The following is a 19,207-nucleotide window of genomic DNA, read 5'->3' on the forward strand; positions in this document are numbered from 1 at the left end:
ATGATAGAATAAGGTAGGTGGGTAAAGTTCCCTTTGCACATGGCACCTTAACATGAAGAGAGATAGGGATATGAAGCCCAACATATTCTTGATCCTGGCCATTTTTGGAGGTGATGTGATCAGCAACACACACTGGCCACCTTTTCGCCCTCTGGGTTGCCCCCAGGTACCCATTTATTTGAGGCTGGATAAATCTCAGAGCCACTTTATACAGTGACGTCACTTGAAATTTTCCAACCTTAGATCATCCAAACCAGAAATTGAGCCAGTTCTCCCACGTAACAGAGAGAGACTATCTAACGACTCAAGCACTGCTGCTACTAAGGATGGTATATAATTAGATAAAATTGATTAACTGAAAAAGGAACTCCCATGCCAGGACTTGAACCCAGAACCTTGGGATCAAGAGCCATCCACCGACAAGCAGTATGCATACTGTACCACTCTGGCTTATCAGAAAAGATAAGCAGAATCGGTTCAAAATTCCAACTTAGGACATCATTCAGCAGTCATTAAGAAGCTCCAAACCAGAAAACCCCATACATGCCAGCTAAAACTGCATACACAATATACCATTTGAATGCAGGTGAGCTTACGTAGGAGAATATAGACACCATCTAGAGAAGAGAATAGATGAACACAAGCAGCGCACATGCAAAGGTGAAATAGGTTGACAATAGAGGAACATGCATAGAATGAATCACAAAATTCAGTGGAACAACGTTACAGTCAGGGGAATCTCCACTGGGTGGGCTCTAGCCCACCTTAAAATAGTCTCAGCCCACCCAAATAAAATGAATACATGATATATATTATTTAAATAATGCAAAGTAACAAGTTGATAAATATAGCATAAAGCACACAAAGCAGCCTTAACAATTGACTAACAAAACTCAGTTTCACTTCAAAAGTGAAGAATGTTCCTAGATTCTCCATTAGGTTGGTTTCCTCTCATTAACGTGTGAAAAATGATTAGGTGCACCAAAACGATCAAATTAAACTTTTAATACATGTATAAACAATTAGTAAACCTACAAAAATAGGAAATTATTGAATAAATTTGATCAAAATGGTTATTCTAGAATTCTTTTTACTATTCCGGTAACTGCGACTAATGAGTTTTGGTAAATTAAATCTTTTTTGAATGTTATCAATTGAATACAATTTTTCCATTGTTACGTTTGCAAGCTTTGTTTGTCTTGTAAAAGCCTAGAGATGCTTTTCTTTAACAGATGAAATCTTATTTCGTTTAATTTTTATAATAGTAATTTTTTTTTACAAAATGCAGGAAATTTATATGCCGAATTTTTAACACTAATAAAAATTGCATACAAAATATTTGTAATAATTGTATTATAAGTATGAATTTGAGCCATGAACAAGAATGCTCCAGTACAGCACAACATTCATGAACGTCGTTCCATCTTGAAAAATTCCCTGGCCATGACCACCGAACCAGAGTCCACCCGTGAGTCCACCCCAAGAAAAATTTCTGGCAATGCCACTGGTTACACAAAACACCAAATTGGAAACTAAGGAAAATCAAAGAAGCAGACTTTATAGCAAAGGCTAAAAACTTGACAAGTCATCCCAGTTGAGGAGAGGGGGGGACATGGAGTAGTTTGTTAGCACAGCAGATTAGTTAAATCACAGATCAGGTGTAAGTTCGATCCCAACCACTGACAAAAATAAATTTGTTCACCTGGAGACAAAGAGATGAGGTTCACTTTTGAAATGTGTGTTATAATATGTATAGTTAAAAGCACTAAATAAAACCCATGGCACAACAGCCCATTGGGGGCCCTGGTGTACCTACCGACTGCTGGCTTCTCTTCCACCTGCCCCTCACGACGAGCCCCCAGTTGTAGGTTTTCATTACTGGGTTATGCTACTCATTAGTAGCTCCCCAATTTCCTCACGATGGTGTCTGGCCCCCGGTCCCATACATAGGCCAAAATCTCGAGGGAACTGCTATTGCCAGGAGACTCAAACCTGGGTGCGTCCCATGGCCAGAGTCGAAAAGCATGATGTCTTAGACTGCACGGCCCCAGCCCGGGACTAGTTAAAAGCACTAGACAATGCATAATGTCCAATTAACATTACATGCCTCTTGTCACTTCAGTCCGAAAGCTCCCTTTTGCCACATGCTGAACAGAACAAGTCTCCTTTACTCGTGTATAAACAGACCTGTAAGATCAAACAGTACACCAAAAGTTAATAACTCGACATTTTACCAGCAGATAAAGAAAGAGGATAAATCAGGTATTGTGTGTGGAGGAAGCAGGACATGGCTATCAGCTGCTTACAGTAGATGCCTAGAAGCTGTAATGTCACAATTGTTGCCAGATTTATATGTTGTTATCCTCTTTCTACATAAGTGTTGTAGTACTTACCTGTTGAAGTCTTGAAGATTTGATGTAGGAAAATGTGGCCTCTTCTTTAATACACGAATGCCCTGAAAGAGAAAATGATTAAAAAATGTATAACTTTGTATAATGAAGTGATACCTTCATTTTATGGCCCCACTTCATAAAATTTTCCCATAATGTTATATTGCACCCAGAGCTTAGCTACAGCAGACCCCAGGTGCTGAGTTTAAAGAACATGAATGACCTTTACTCACATGGCTAAAATCAGTTGAAATGTAATCAGGCATATTACATCAAATGACTACAAATAAGATGGATGCTGACTAAATAAACAGGACAAAAAAGCAGAAACAAGGATAAAAGAAATAGGACTAAGGTTACCTCTGTTAATTCTGTCTGTGATGCATAATCAGGATAAATGTCCCCTGGTGTTGGTGATAGTCGCCCACTTCTTTGTTCCTGGCACAGAGCAGTTGACTCGTATATGCTGAGGAAGGAGTGCGGAGAGAGTTCTTGCTTCTCTAAAATAAATTAAATGGTGATAATTAATTGAATGCACCAAATGCAGTTCTACTGAATAAGTTTCACTCAAAATTGGAATTATACAGGGTGTACCAGAAGTAAACTGAAATGGTAACAAGTACATGATAGTAGAAGTAAAAGAGTCTCGGTAAGAATGGGGTTTGCAAATGGTTCGTTTTCGAGATAATTGATAATGTATGGTTACGATCCACCACTCACTCGATTGTTTCTACACACTGTATGCTTGTTTCCTTGTGCATTACGAGGTTTCTTTGTTTAAAACTGAACACTGCCGCACATGTAACATACTGTACAGTGCAATAGTTCTTGAAAAAAAAAAAGCAACAGGGATATCTAATTCTGTTATTTGTTACTAAGTAGGACTGTGGCACCTCACATGAAAATAACCATACGCTGTGTACAAACAATCAAGTCAGTGGTGGATTGTAACCATACATTCACAATTATCTCACAAACCCCATGTTTATTGAGACTTTTTAGCTTCTGCTATCATGCACTTTTTACTGTTTCAGTTTGCACTATCATTCTGGTACACCCTGTATTTATAATTATATCATTATAAAACCAAACTCATTGCCAAAACAGGTCCAAGGCCTGCCGAGTGGCTTTTTACTGAGTGATGTGTGGTCAGCACACAGAGTCTCATCCCAGCTGACTTATGGCTTTTGAGACCACATTATATTGCAAGTTCCAGTTACTATACTGATATGCAGAGGCAAGTGTTTATGGAGATCATAATAATAACAACATAGAAATAGTTAAACACTTGATTTTACTTAATATTCATGAACTAGGGGTTTTGACTAATTATTCTTTCGATGAAACAATCACAAAAAGGGATCCTAAATGTGAAATATCGCCATAATAAATTATCACAAATGTCTTATAGTGAATTATTTGTTCAGCTGGCCTTGCCATATACACTAATATTCCAAGTTTCAGAAGGACCCTCCTGTAGTGAAAACTATAGAGTGTAGACCATGGTAAGAGTCTTGTATATTTATATTTTTTCACAATAATTTATATTTGGACAAGGATATAATAATTTACCACACTACTGGTAAAAAAAACAATATGCCAACTTCAGTTGCAATATGAACATGAACACGAACAATGCTGGCAAAAATGACAGTTAATTTATAGTAGTGGATCTCACATTCTCACCTCACAGGATCAGCCTAAAAGAAATAGACAGTTGCGAAGTTTTACAGAAACAAAAGTTTTAATAACATTGGTGAAATACATGGTTGGAAGAGTATGTCCTGAAGTTTACATGGCAAAGTTACAAATGTTCTATGTGTGATCCTTTTGTAACACAACAGATATCAATGCGATAGGTTCTCACCAGGCACACGTCAACAGTTGCAGCAGCTGTTGTGATGCATTAAGATCATCATCCACACTTGTAGGAAGGGAAGGAACAAAAACCCAGTCCTTGACGTATCCACACCAGAAATGGTCACACAGTGTTAAATCATAAGCACACACTGACATCAAGTGCACTCACTTGATGCTGACGTCAGGAATACAAACTGTTCTCTATAGAACAGTACTAAATGCTTCCTGATAAAACAAACAGTTTCTGATTTATGAAGCATTTACTCTGTCTATTTCTTTTAGGTTCACCCTGTATTTGATGTAGTGCAGGCAATCATTCCTTTCTTGGACACAACATACTTTTACCAAATGTATTGAATCTTTCATATCAATTATTGTAATCCTTTGTGCATGCCTAAAAGAAAAGCGGTACCCTTATTTGCATAGTTTTGCACTCACTTTAAATAATTTTTACTTCCGTATAAAGTTTTCCAAGAGCACAGATCAAGTGATGTAATGAGGTTCATGATGATTTCAATTCTTTTGGGCAGTTTGGGTTTAGCTACTAACAATGAGATTCTTTGAATGGCAGCATCTTGCACCTGTCAACTTAATTGAGGACCCAAAAGGGATTCTTTCATCTTTTATGAAACGATTTAAGGGGTACTGTAAAAAAAATTGAGGGGTACAATGAACCCTTGTATGCCCCCTCCCCTGTTTCTGCACCACTGTAAGATTTTTTACGGAGAGCTGGGCCAAAAGGGATGATTATAACTCCCATCAACTTCATCAATCTGGAAACGTAACTGCAGCAAATACCACAGTTTTCTACTTTATGAGACAATTAGAATATCAAACCAGTGACATTTTAATCACAAAATATGATCATGCCTGTTGTTTAGAATATGAAATGTGCATATTTGCACAATTCCCAATCTACAGTGTGTTTCAAAAGTTGCGCAACCCAAATTTGAAAATTTATATCATGAAAACTGTAAGAGATATTTACATTGGGTTTCTTGCATTATAAAGCCTTATCCTTTGAGATATTTTTCAATGCTTAACATTATCAATTTATTCCATACAGAAAATTAAACAAATTAATGACTGGCGGAAGGCAGCGTTAAAATTTTTCCACAAATGCACTTTTGAGTGAGAAAACTATATAAGAAATTATCGGAGATCACAATTAGACGTCTGATGACTGATCCCGTATCAATCTGTCATTTGCGACCAATAATGATCATGTGCAGCATTTGATTGATTTATGACTGGCGATTTTATGGGTTGAGTGAAAAAGTGCCATATTTGGGACATATCTCTGTAGCTGGCAACACTAGCAGGTCGAAAATTTCTCAACAATATGTGCTTAAATATTGGTCCTAAATTTGCATGAAATATCAAAATCATAATTTTGCACCGAAATTTTACTTTAAAGTGTAAATTTCTATGCTCCTGGCAACTCTGCCATTCTAACACGGCTGACGAGAGCTTGTTACGAAATGGTAAGGACGAGTCATAAGTGCGGCTACTACACGTCCGGCTTTTCTGTGTTTGTGTCTACTTTTTATTATTATTATTTTTACAATTTGGACATTAAGTGTTCCGATTAAATCACTAAACTAATCATGTAGGCTATCACTGGGTCAATAAATTTGTTATCATTTATCCAAACAAAAATAATTACAATATTTTATAAACATTGTTAATTTGCTGAAAACATCTGGGAATTGATCTTCAACTGTAAATACCAACTCTTAACAATTTGTGGGATCATTTGTTGGTGTTTGATATTGTTGATTGCTGTCAAGTCGGAAAAGAGAAACAGTCTGACAACAATAGCAAAAGTGTCACTTTTACAGGAGATGCTCAAAGCGGGTGCCTTTCTCATGGATACATGCTCACATTCTTCTAAGCATGTTGGTTGAAATTCGGTGAAGTGTTTCCTCCTTAATGTTCAAAATTGCAGTTTCAATGTTGGTCTTAAATTATTGCAGGGTGGTTGGATGTGTTCTGTAAACTACTCCTTTGAGGTAACCCCAAAGATAGAAATCTAGAGAGGATAAATCTGACCACAATTTTTTGGAAATAATCCTTTCATGAAAAAACTCATGCAAAAATGCCATAGTTTTGTTGGAGGTTGCTGAAACCATTAATCGCGTTCATCCTCTTCAAGCAGGGAAATAAACTGAGTGATGATATCTCGGTACACAATACCATCCACTGTTCACTCAAATAAAATGGGACTCACAATACTTCGTCGAGATATGGCACACCATTCTCCAAGTTTTTGTGGATGGAGCAGTACCTCGTGGAACGCATGAGGATTTTCAGAAGATCATTTTCTGTTGTTTTGGCTGACATAACCATTCAAATGGAACCAAGCTTCAACAGTAAAAAACAAGGAATTAATTAATGATGCCATTTTCTTCGATGAGATATCGAAACAACCTGAAGTACTTCAAACGTGTATCCTTATCAAGGTGTCGCAGTTCTTGAACAGCGCGAACGCGATAGCTTTCTTCACAGCCCTATGAGCACTGGAAAGTGACAAGTCCACTTAAGACGCAAGTTTTCTCAGGTTTTTGGTTGGAGATTGTTCCAGGCGTGTACCCACATCGGTTAAAAACAATAGCGACCATTTCCTGTTTTGTCCCATACACTTCCGGTTTCTCGAAATCGACACACTAGTCGTAAAACAGTTGCTTTGTGAGGTACAGCAGAAGCAGGGTATTTATCTTGAAAAACTTCTTGCACATGAGTGTAAGAATGAGTAGTAAAATACTCAACAATGCACACGCGGTTCTCCAATGAATACGCCATGCTGGATCAACCAGGCACTGTAGTGGCGAAGTGTGAGCGAAGAAAATTCAGGGTAGCCAGGGGCAACATAGGATTCTCTCAAGAGTCCAATTTCGCTACAAAATCATGATTTATGATTTTTCACGTAAATGTATGGACAATACTTAGGCACATATTGCGTGCATCTGGTGACAAAATTTCAACCTGCTAGTGGTGCCACTATGGAGATATGTCCCAAATATAGCAGTTTTTCACTCAACCCATAAAATCGCCAGTCATAAATCAATCAAATGCTGCACATGATCATTATTAGTCGCAAATGACAGATTGACATGGGATCAGTCATCAGACGTCTAATTGTGAATCTCCGATAATTTCTTATATAGTTTTCTCACTCAAAAGTGCATTTGTGGAAAAAATTTAACGCTGCCTTCTGCCAGTCATAACTTTATTTAATTTTCTGTATGGAATAAATTTGATAATATTAAGCATTGAAAAATATCTCAAAGGATGAGGCTTTATAATGCAGCAAACCCTATGTAAATATCTCTTATGGTTTTCGTGATATAAATTTTCAAAATTTGGGTTGCGTGACTTTTGAAACACACTGTATTTGTCTCGGCAAAAGTATTTTCAAAAGTTAGTTAACTATTCACTCCGTTCCAACACTAGTATGAATAATAATATATTGTCATTGTTACGGCTTAGTACTGACACTAGCAATAGTATGAAACAATCAAGAAGAAACTTACCTTCTTTCAAAGGATTGAAATTGAAGTTTTGATTAGAGGAGTTATCCGGTTGGGAAGGTGGATCAAACAATTCTATTGGTGCCTTTAAAGTTGTGCTGGCAATTAAATCTGGCCAATCAGGTTTTTGGACTGGTTTCGTGCTGATGGTGTTTGGTTTCTGAAGTGCAGGGTGACTACTTTCCACTGTTGAGTAGCTGCCTTGAAAACCAGACAAAGGCAGATCCTTAGTATTTCTGTTCCTAGGACGAATAAATTCCTTTGGATCTTGTACGTGGGTAACTGGTATGCATCCTTCACAATCATGTGTCATCTTTTTGAACCCTTTTTCAAGGTACAAATCGCCATGTGGTCTACTGTACCGACTTGTGACATCATAGTCTTCATGAGATCCATGTAAACCAGTTACAGGCACTTTCCAAGTAACACTTTGCGATTGCAGATGTGGAGGTAAATGAGAAACAACACTGGTTATTCCACTCCTGTTACATTGCGTACATTGCTTATGTGATTCCTCTAAATTTATATGCTCAAACTCGCCGACATATGAACTGGAACTGCCATTTGGTGGAAATTCTTCTTCACTTATGAAGTGCTTAGAACGTATGCTGGATTGACTGCAGGGTACATGCTGCTGTGTGCTACTTTCATATGTAGAATTATGTCTTTCATGTGGAATGCTACGTTGCGGTATCCACGGCTCTTTGAAGATTAAGTCACTGCTTTGTGCACTTGCAGTTTCACATTTCTCCTTACTTAGATCAACATGTATACCAGGATGAGTTTCTTGCCTATTTTTATCTCTGCATGTACCAATCTGTTCACATTCTAGCATGGAAGTCCGACTGCTTTCCTTTAAAGTGAATTTTTCATCAGTTTGAGTACATATTGTACTGAAAGACTTTGCTTTTGATGAACCCTGTGTTAGCTGTGACAACAATGGGCGAACCATCTGTTGGCCTACAAGACTCCCATTGCTCATTAAGACAGAGGAATCCAAAGCGCTGTGAGCACCGGCCGTCTTCTTTGGTTTGGGCTCATCTTCTTTCGGAGGAGTAAGCAAAGCATTGAGCTGGACATCATCTCTGTAAAGAAAGAAAGAATTTTAGTATATTATTCATAATTTAAATTATAGAAGTATATCAATTGTTTTGTCCTAAGACATGTTCTCACTATTTGAAATCACATAATATAGTTAGCAAAAATCACGTTTTTATTGTATACACTCGGTGCTTTTTTCTTTTTTCTGGTGATATGCAATGGTACTCTGCACCATCACCATTTTTTATAGGTGATTATTTATGACCATACCACAATGTTTTGAGTAGTTCTTATGATGGACACAAGAAAAAATCAACTTGAAGAGTACCGGAACATTTCTTCCCAGAAAAAAGAAAGTGATGGATACAATTAATGTATATTTTGTGTTTCCAAATGTTTTTTTTTTTTTGTTTTTTTACATTTTATACAGTTTTAATCAAGTAGTTAGAAAGTGTGTTTTAAGAACAAAAAATTGACACAAATTTTAAGAAAATGTAGTTTTATAGATAAATGGCAGTTAACAAATATCTTAATTATGAAATACAGAAGAATATCAATTTTGTGAAATGGTATTTGTATTGTTATATTTTCATAAATTTCTAAACATGGCAAGAGAAAGTGGAGAGCGTCCAAAGGCATTTTGTGAAATGGCTGTGCACAAAAAGAACTATACATTTTTATGCAAGCATTTCGGTCTGGAAACTTTGTTCAACAGAAGAGTCGTCAGTGATGTCATTTTTTTACCGAAACTGATTAATCACGGCTGTGAGTGTTCTGCACTGTTAGAAAGTATAAACTTTAATGTAGGCCGACACAGTGCAAGAAACCGAAAATTATTCTACACGGAGAGGTCAAGGGTGAACACGCATAGGTTTTCACCTGCAGTGCACATGCAGGACACGATGAATGAAATATTAAAAACTGTAGACTTCGATATGTTCACAGACTCACGTAGTGTGCTGAAAAAAAAGATAATGACAACAATAAGTTCATAAATTGATGTAAATATTGTGTACATAGACGTTCATACTTTCATGTATTCTTTTTTCTCTCTTCTGTCTTGTTATTTATTCACAGTGTATTATGTTCGACATAATTGGGAAATGTATCCTGTGCTGAACAAATAAATAATAATAATAATAATAAAAAAGATCAGAGATGTATGCTGTAAACATTTAAAAGTATTTAAAAAGAATTAAGATATGTTCACTTCGTTCATAAATAGTCTGTTACTTATGAAAACATAATCAACTGGCCTATCAATTTTGTTGTTTAACTGCCACTTTTCCTTTTGGATGCAAACAAATGTCTTTGGAATGTTGATAACATACTGTATCATGTTTATCAAATTCATGTAGGAGATTTTTTCTTTGTTTTAAAAAATTAACAATAATGAAAACAAGCCATATACCCCAGGGGAAGGTAATTTAAATAAAGAGAGAGAAAAAATAAGTACCAGTCAATAAAGTGGGAATATGGCATATAAAGAACTCAAGAATTTTATCAGATATTTTAAACTCCAAAGATGGGATGGAGATTGTTTGAGAAGAGAGGAAGTGGTATTGGCCCCAACCAGTCAATCTTTTAAGATACAGTATTAATAAATTTAACCACATTTGAAGATTTTTATCATATTGATCTTGTGGCAGTACTCAAAGTGGAGAACACTATTTCCCCAGCAAGGAAAATTTTATGTTCCCAGATTTTACATTGTCCTGCATAATACATCCAATGTTCATGGTCGCAACATAGCAATATGTTACAAAATTTTCCTCGATTTTACATTTTGGTCTTTTTGGCCAATGACAGAAGTAATTTTTTAAAATTCCTTTCCTTTTTAAAAACAACACTGCAAAGTTGTATCTACTTAGAATTCCTTCTAGAGCATTCATATGAATCTTCATGTGGTTTTCTTTTGCTGTTGTCTAGATATTCACAATAGTTTCATGATTCCTTAAGCCTATTTTCCATCACAGATATCTAGACAACAGCAAAAGCAAGTCACAAGAAAACTCTAAACAGATGTAAATTTTCAGAAATTTGAATATCGTAATGGTTTTCCAAACAGCCAGGCCTTTTCAAAAATGGCTTGGCTGGCACAGGCCAAGGGCCAGTAGAGCCTTAGTGATCAACTTTCCCCGGGTTCGATACCCGGTGGAGGCGCAAGTGGTTCGGATCCCACTTTAAACTGTAGGTCCAGTCCCGATTAGCCTTACTGTGCATAAAGTGGACTTAAAACACCAACTCAAACCAATGATCAACTTTCCATCTCGCTTCCGAAGTTCTCATGTTCAACTTCCAGCCAGTGGCGTCTCCTGATCCTGAAGTTAAGCGTTGGCAAAGAAGGAGTGTTAACCCCTCCCCCTTTAATTTCTGTGAACAAATATTACAAATTTTCTCCGAACATTTCATTTAAAATATTAAAATATAATTCAAATGGCCACTCATTACCGAAGATCCATCGTATGTCTGGGCAATTTATTTATCCCCACACTAATATGTATCCATTACTTCAGTCATGTGACTAAAAAGAGCTCCTGCAGTTTTATCGGCGCTCATGTCATGAAATCCAAGAAATCTTTCAATCACTTTCTTGTTAAACCGAAAAAAAAAGTAACACGGTTTACACCTGAGATTTATTGCTAATGTCTGAGGTTTCATCCACCATGATAGCCACAAAGTCTGTGTTTTGAATTTCATTGTAGATTTCATATCTCAAAACACCTGAAACTGAATTTATTAAATCATTTTGAATGCCTGCTGAAGTACCGCGAAAAATTGTAGAATTTAATAAATGTTCTTTTGATGATGGATCAAACTCGGCACTTGCAATAAGGAATTCCATGTAATTGCCCTTATTTAGAGATGCTGCATTTTCCTCATGGCCTCGGAATGGCAGTTCTTGCTTTGCTAAATAGACACGGCATTAATCAACCTCTTTAAAATTTCCGTGTTCTTTTTTACTTTTTAATTGTGTAGCTCTATTTCATTTTTCGTTAAGAATCCAAAAGAACATCAATTCTAGTTGGGGTGGCAACAAAACTACTAAACTTAAAGAAACTAGAAAGATGCTATTCAGACTCACTGTGCTGTGCTTTTTCACTGCAGTATTGAGATGATTCAAATCCGCATACACTTGATAATTCCAAACACTTTTTTTTAGTCGAGAATAATAAACATGTCCAACTGTAAAATTTATTCACCACATCACACCGCAAAGCCAGTCTGAAACTTCATATAGTTCTTTTCGAAAATGACTCTCAAAACCTTTTCTAGCACCACTTTTTCCTTTAACATATGTTGACATCGTGAGATTTGGACATGGTCGACCATTGTCAATCACCTGTTTCTTCTCTGAATACGAAAGCGAAGAAAAATAATTATTTAAATACTTTTGCACAACAATCACGAGCAAAACAACGCGAAACGCGTTGTGAATGAAAGCCAAATCGTTGGAAACAAATACAACGCCTTGAGAAGCTAACCATGGTGGTGGGTGGCAGGGTGCGCATGCGTGGTCATTCTATGTTTTGGCAGTGGTAAGACGTTGGACTTCCTCGCCAACATCCTGCCCATCCCGGACAGATCTGCCTGCCTGATAACCACTGCGTGCTGCACTGTGTTCGAAAACTACCGGGTGCTCAAAACTGACAATTAAAGAAAAACGTTCAAAATCGTAATTTATAAAAGTACAGATACTTTCTTCTTTATTTCATTTTCCTTTGGGCTTTGACGCACGACTTACACACCCAGAGAAATCGCCACTGGTTCCAGCCTGGGCATGCATTGAATTGTTGGTATAAGTTCACTTTATACACAAAAAGGATAATCAGTACTGGGCCTACAGTTTAAAGTGGGATCCGAACCACTATGCCATGTGCCTCCACCAGGTATCGAACTCGGGACCCCTTGATTACAAGTCCATGAGGTTACAACAATGCTATCAGGGAGGCCCTGTTCTTGGAGAGTATAGCTTCATCAATTTCGTCTAATCATCACTTATTCTCAGCACCATGATTAGCCAAAAATAGCAGAAATGAAACATACACTAACAAAACTACATTTACAAATCCAAAATTTTTGTGAAATATATCTAATATTATTGTTCACTAAAGTGTTCACTGTATGCCTGTGTTTCTTTCACGTTTTCAGAGTTTAAAAATAATGCTGGTCATATGTATTCTCTACAATAATTGGTGTTCATCTTATGTTGCCTCTTTCTACTGTTACATTTTCATGACTACATGCTATCAATTTTGGTAAAGGAGAAAGATAAATAACATCCATACCATGTGTAGGACTCTTATTTTCACAATGTATTATGCTAATCTATGGACCACTGGGACAAACTGATCGGTTCATGTATTATGTATTATCTGGGAGGAGATGTAAAGGTAAATTTAGTGCAAAAATGACCATCAATTAGTCTTTTGTGAAAAATTTTAGGAATGTGTTGCAACAATGTTAGATTATTGTTAAGGGGTATTGGGTATGTGGATAAATAACTGTTTTAATGGAACAATGACATGTAAGTTACAATGTATTCTCGGTTTTCCCACCCCAAGTGTAATTCTTTGATCTGCCACTGCAACTCCTACATAATAATTTTAAATTCAAGCTCTATCTTATGCTAACGTTGATGAAAGTTTCCAAATATCCAATTTCAAAAAACAAAGGAAAACAAACTTCTAAATTCCATTGAATCATGTGGGAGAAACGTATTCTCATAGCTCAGGTACAATTAACCACAAACAGGAGACATACTACAGAGAAGTTTCAGGAAAAATGCAGATTTATTTTACTATGTAAATTAAGTAACTACAGTAATTAAATTTTTGGAGACTGACTTACAATAGTTCAAAATCTGGCACAGGAAATCTATTCTCTGAAGTTCTACTTTTCAAAGCAATGCCTTGCTTTCGCTGCACAAACTCTGTAAAGAAAATAAAGCACAATTAAATCAAGTCAGATAATTTTGTATGCTTCTTTTTTGCAACAATGTATTGTTTACAAAATCATAGGTATTTGTTTTTTATTTATTTTGTGTTAATTTTTCTGCCACTTTTGGCTAATTGCAACAATGAGGATGAATGATGAATAATTGAAATTGATGAAGAGAGAGACACTCACAAAGAACATATGTTTGGCACTTTGACGAAATGATTATGAAGGTGTACACTACAACAGTTTTATTTTATGAGATACAAAAAAAATAACCTCAGTATTAGTAAGGTCAATTCTAAAATATATAATATTGCATCACAGGGTTATATTATATCTAAAACACATTAATGATTTTTTCAATGTGTTTCTTTCAAATACCATTCTATTGCTAATAGTTCTCTCTATAACCTTACTATTTGGTACAAACTGGAGACGTACTACAGAGAAGTTTCAGGAAAAATGCAGATTTTGACCAAGACTTGAACCCAGTTCTGGCATACCATGTCATTGCTCTACCAACTGGCCCTAGTTTCACCTGATTATGATGTCGCTGCTTTACTTGCGTGGAGTTGTCTTTGTCAGTGCTACAACAACAGGATCAATGCCTTTGGAACACAACTAAAATTTACTGGTTCCACTTTATTGAGTCACTGGGTATAGAAAGTGAAAACGGGAATGTGACAACTGAAGCAATTCCCTTCACTTATCTTCATAATTGCTCTTCGATCTGGCATATTTCAGTGTGTGGAGAACTTGACATCTCCCTGCTGATTGATGAAAAAAAAAATGGAAGCTGATCCCTTTAAGAAGCACTAATTTAGAAAAGCTGTCGGCTATTTGTCCATGTATATAAATTACAGATTATATTGTGCAAACGTGTAGTTTGGTTTATATTTTTGCGTAGCTGAACAGCTACTGATAGCAATATACAATTTCACATTTTATTACCAATACTCAATACCAGCAGTGTTCGGAAAGTTACTTTTTTAAAAGCAACTAGGTTAGTTACAGTTACTTGCCTCAAAAAGTAACAGAGTTACAGTTACTCATTTTAAAAAGTAACTCAGTTACAGTTACTTGTGCTTGAAAAGTAACTGTAAGTTACTTTTACAGTTATTTCATACTGAAAATTTTATTGCAAGCAATTACGTTGTATGTACAACTGATGATCATTAACTGGAATAAAATAATATATGAAGACTTACGTGCATTTTATTTATGCTTCTGGTTGGTACATAAGTCTTAATAATGTAAGTCTTCATTAATTTATATTACTCAGTGGAGGCGGAAGGTATTCCTGTAGGGAGGGGACAAATTGCGAATTGATTGATTTGGTGTTTTAAGTTCACTTTATGCACAGAAAGGCTAATCGGGACTGGACCTACAGTTTACAGTAGGATACAAAACTGCCTCCAGTGGGTATCGAACCTGGGACCCCTTGATTACAAGCGACAACACTACCAGTGCGCCATTGGGGAGGCCCTACAAATTACTAATTATTTCTCATGAAAAGGGGGGGGGGTTCAGTTTCAAATACGAAAACCACTTTTCGAATTAACCATAACAATAAATAACACACATTCTAAATTGAAAAACATCTCATATTTTAACTAAGCACAGCTGGTAATGCAAAAATGCACCATGTTTTCGATTAGCAATGTGGCCAATATTAACTTTTGGGACAGGATTATTATTAAATATGTGCTATATGCTATGTATTAGTATTCAAATAATTATATTTCATAACTGTATAAAATATGCATGTAGTTCATACAGGCAACTGGCTAGCACATTAGAAGTAATAAATATCATCATCATATCCTTATTTATTTTAAGATGATATACTTCTCTAGCTTTAATCACGACTTGGATTATGAATGAAGAACAACAAAATTGACAGTAGAACATTAACAAAAACATTCATGCTACAGTTTTAACTCCGAAAACAGTTTACAGCAGGGGTCTTCAATGCATGGCCCACAGAGCCCTTTGCCGTGGCCTGTGCCCGTTTGAAAAATTAAGTACTTAACATAAAAAACAGATTAAGTAAATGGTAGATGGCAGCATCTTATGGTTCTCAATACTGTAGTATGGCTTCGGGGCCTGCGAGCATCACTGAAATCGTTAATGTGGCCCGCACTGTCGGAGGAGTTGAAGACCCCCTGGCCTACAGTGTTTCAAGGGCAACAGATTCTGTTGCAGTAGCACTAGCAGAGACGATTCCAAACAAGTAAAACAGCAGCAGCAAAAAATCACACCAGGCCAGGCTGATTTGATAGCTCACTGCATGGAGCAATGGCATGGTATGCCAGAGACCTGGGATTGACTCCTAGTCAAGCCTGAATTTTCCCTGAAAGTTCTACGTAGTACATCTCTTGTGTGTGCCTAATTTAAAAAAATATTTAAACATTTGCAAATACTTATTTACTTGGCATAAAGTAATTTCCTTGGAAACCCAGACCAGCATCGTACAAAGAGTAGTGAACGAATATCTAAACATTTTTAATACTCTTAAATAATGGGAAGTTAACCATCCTTACTTCCCATTTTTGAACTTATTCTAGGTTATTAATTTTATTTTGTGATAATACTCCAGATACAAATGCAATTCATAAAATACCGATTCAGGTACCTATTTTTTGTGAAAAGAATTGTGATAGAGAATGGGCAGTTCAAGAAAATATTGTAAACTGCATGAAGAAAATTGCGGGCTTTCCATTTAAAAAAATAATTATTTGTTTATTCTTTTAAAATTTCATGTTTCTAATTCCCGATAAACATTTTATAAAGCTTTAATTTTAGTAAAAGATATTTAACAATAGAGACTACTGGAAATCCTTTCCTTTGTGTACTGAACTAAGTATTGCAGTTCTGGATAGGTTTTTGTATTCACACTACACACATTTATTTTTTTTAAAAAAATTGTTGCTTCCCAGCGGCAAGCTTAGAATTTAAAGAAAACAATCCATTTTCACAGTCTACAGAAGTTCTTATAAGAATTATAGCAGTAATGAAAAAGAGCACTGATATATTGAACTTTCAGAGCAAAGCAACATGTAACACGTATCTTTTGGACAGCAACCTTCAGAAACTTTTGAACGGAGGCAACATGACAAGCCTTATTTGTCGCTTATCGCATGCATGTCATTCGGTCTGTTGGAATACGTGATAAATGCTTTCTTTTAGATTGAAGGGACTGTATAGTTTGTCGCTTCGGTGTGAAATTCCCATGTCTCTTGTCACTTCGAAGGCAACAAGCAACACGTCGCTTGGAAACGAACCCTTAATAACACATGAAACCTTTCAAACTGAAATGTGATGCTTGGACTCAATACCATCTTGCCTTGGTACATTATTCGCACGGTGAGTGCATGCAGATTGACTGAGGTGTTGCTTGTCGTTTTGGTGTGAAACTTTCGTGTCGCTTGTTGCCTGTCCTTTCAGTATGAACACTCCATTAAGGAAGATTTTAGATCAAAGCGACAAGCAACACATGCCTCTTCATTCTATAAGTAAGCATACACCACGTGTAGGCGAACAACATAACTCTAAAAAGGAAATCGAAATAATAAAGAACTATTTAAGGTCCATGTTGACATACCTGTAGGTGCTGATATGTCAATTCGTGGATTTTGGTTTGCAAGCAGTAGCCATTTACCACTGCAGAAAATCAGCAACAAAGCACTTGCATTCTCTATCGCTATCACAGATCAAATAAAAGGACTCGTTGTTCTGAAGCTATCAACCAAGCACACCTGTTTGTTACTCCCTTGGCGACTTCCTGAAGTAGATTCCATTCTCAGTATGAGTAACGTTGAAATCTGAAAATTTTTGTCAAGACAAGAGACCTGGCCCTGGGAAGGATTCCTCCTCCCCATTGCTCTTTGAAGAACAGGGGAACCAAGCAGATAGTTGGCATCCATACTTTCAGTCAGCCTTGAAATTTTGCCTCAGGTGATTGGACGAAAATCTTCAAAGTAGCAAATCTAGCCCTTCTTCCATGTTACAAATATTCAAGTTAGCAATTTAAGTCGTAGAGTAACTGTTGAAACGTTACTTCTATTGCAAAAAAGTAACTCTGTTAGAGTTGCTACTTGATTTTAAAAGTAACTAGTTACAGTTTTAATTCCTAAAAAAAAGTAACTATTACTTTGTAAAGACCCTGCATGGTCGCCATTTACTAATGGACCCTGCGTGGTCACCCTTTTACTAATAGACACTGCGTGGTCATCACTAACATTATTAGACCCTGTGTGGTCACAATATTCAGGTTAAATTAACATGTCAGTTGAAAGAGTTGAGCTTAATGTCCCTGCGAGGCATACATCTTTAGTTTTTAATTTAACTTGTTCTGTGAACGTTATTAATTATTGTCATTTACACTGTTAAATCCATTGTTTAGTATTGCAGAGTCCTGTGTGACTCATTATTAATTGTATTGTCTTAAAGCACACAGTTTATGTTATGGTAACACGTGCATCTAGTGATTTCTCAATATCAAACCATGATAATTCTCAGTACGGAGTTTGCAACATGTAAACAAAAAGTGAGTTGGCAATGTGTACTCTTAGTTAGGATTTTCGCAACCAATGTGCTACCACGAGCATAAAGCCAGCGCAACAAGGCTGGGAGCTCAGTTGGTTCCTGATGGCAACTGGCGAACATACAGGGAAACCGGCCTCCCAGTCAGAAGCCTAGCAGTCATTCCAGAAGGAAGAATTAAGAGGAAAGAAGAAGAGCCTAGCAGCAACCTACCTACCTGGTCCAATCGCTTCGGCTGATAGGTGCTCAGGTTCTTCCTGCCTGGCTTGTCCGGGAGTACCAGGACCTTCCTTCTTAACCTGCCATTCCTATATAGGAGACACTGGTTGGCTTGCCAATTCCCAGCTAGCGCCGGGGGTGTCGCAGTAAGTATCCTTTGATCCTTTACTTAAGTGTCCTGCTCGTTGGGAGTATCGATTGGCTATGGCCAGTTCCCGGCTGTGGTTGGGGGTACCACATGCTTCCTACTTTCTCTTACAGGGGAGCCCATGATGTCATCAGCCCCCACGCCCTAAATAGAAATTAGGTCCCCCTGGCACCTTCACTGCGAGGGAATAAATTGAATGATCCCTGCCTCCCCCCCCTTTATCTCTTCGAGGACCAGAAGTGGTGCAGGTAAATGCACATAAGTGGTAAAGGTGAAAGACATATGTACTAACAGACTTTGTTATGTTGAGTTTATAATAAACAAATATATATATTATATATATATATATATATATATATATATTATATATATATATATATATATATATATATAAAGCCCTTTTGGCCCTCCTTGCTTTTATCCATTATATATATATATATATATATATTTGCGGGGGGGGGGGGGGGGGGGGGGGGTCTTGAACATTGCAACTTGTAATGAGTTATTTGTAACTAGTTACTTCCAAACACTGA

At 36.7% G+C, this 19,207-nt stretch overlaps 1 protein-coding gene across 2 annotated transcripts in view; it reads right to left on the reverse strand.

Moving 5' to 3' along the window:
* The window catches only part of LOC145988871 (putative ATP-dependent DNA helicase HFM1), a 357,472-nt gene that overhangs the window by 1,214 nt on the left and 337,051 nt on the right, over nucleotides 1–19,207 (reverse strand). For both annotated transcript variants that reach the window (XM_083124130.1, XM_083124131.1), the window contains 4 exons: nucleotides 13,673–13,754; nucleotides 7,784–8,865; nucleotides 2,751–2,890; nucleotides 2,394–2,455 (listed from right to left, as the gene is read on the reverse strand). In XM_083124130.1, coding sequence (XP_082980256.1) covers nucleotides 2,394–2,455; nucleotides 2,751–2,890; nucleotides 7,784–8,865; nucleotides 13,673–13,754 — 1,366 coding nt within the window. The remainder of the gene's footprint in view (nucleotides 1–2,393; nucleotides 2,456–2,750; nucleotides 2,891–7,783; nucleotides 8,866–13,672; nucleotides 13,755–19,207) is intronic.

This window comes from Lepisma saccharinum, chromosome 6 (assembly GCF_977018435.1).
Source record: "Lepisma saccharinum chromosome 6, izLepSacc3.1, whole genome shotgun sequence".
Taxonomy (NCBI): domain Eukaryota; kingdom Metazoa; phylum Arthropoda; class Insecta; order Zygentoma; family Lepismatidae; genus Lepisma; species Lepisma saccharinum.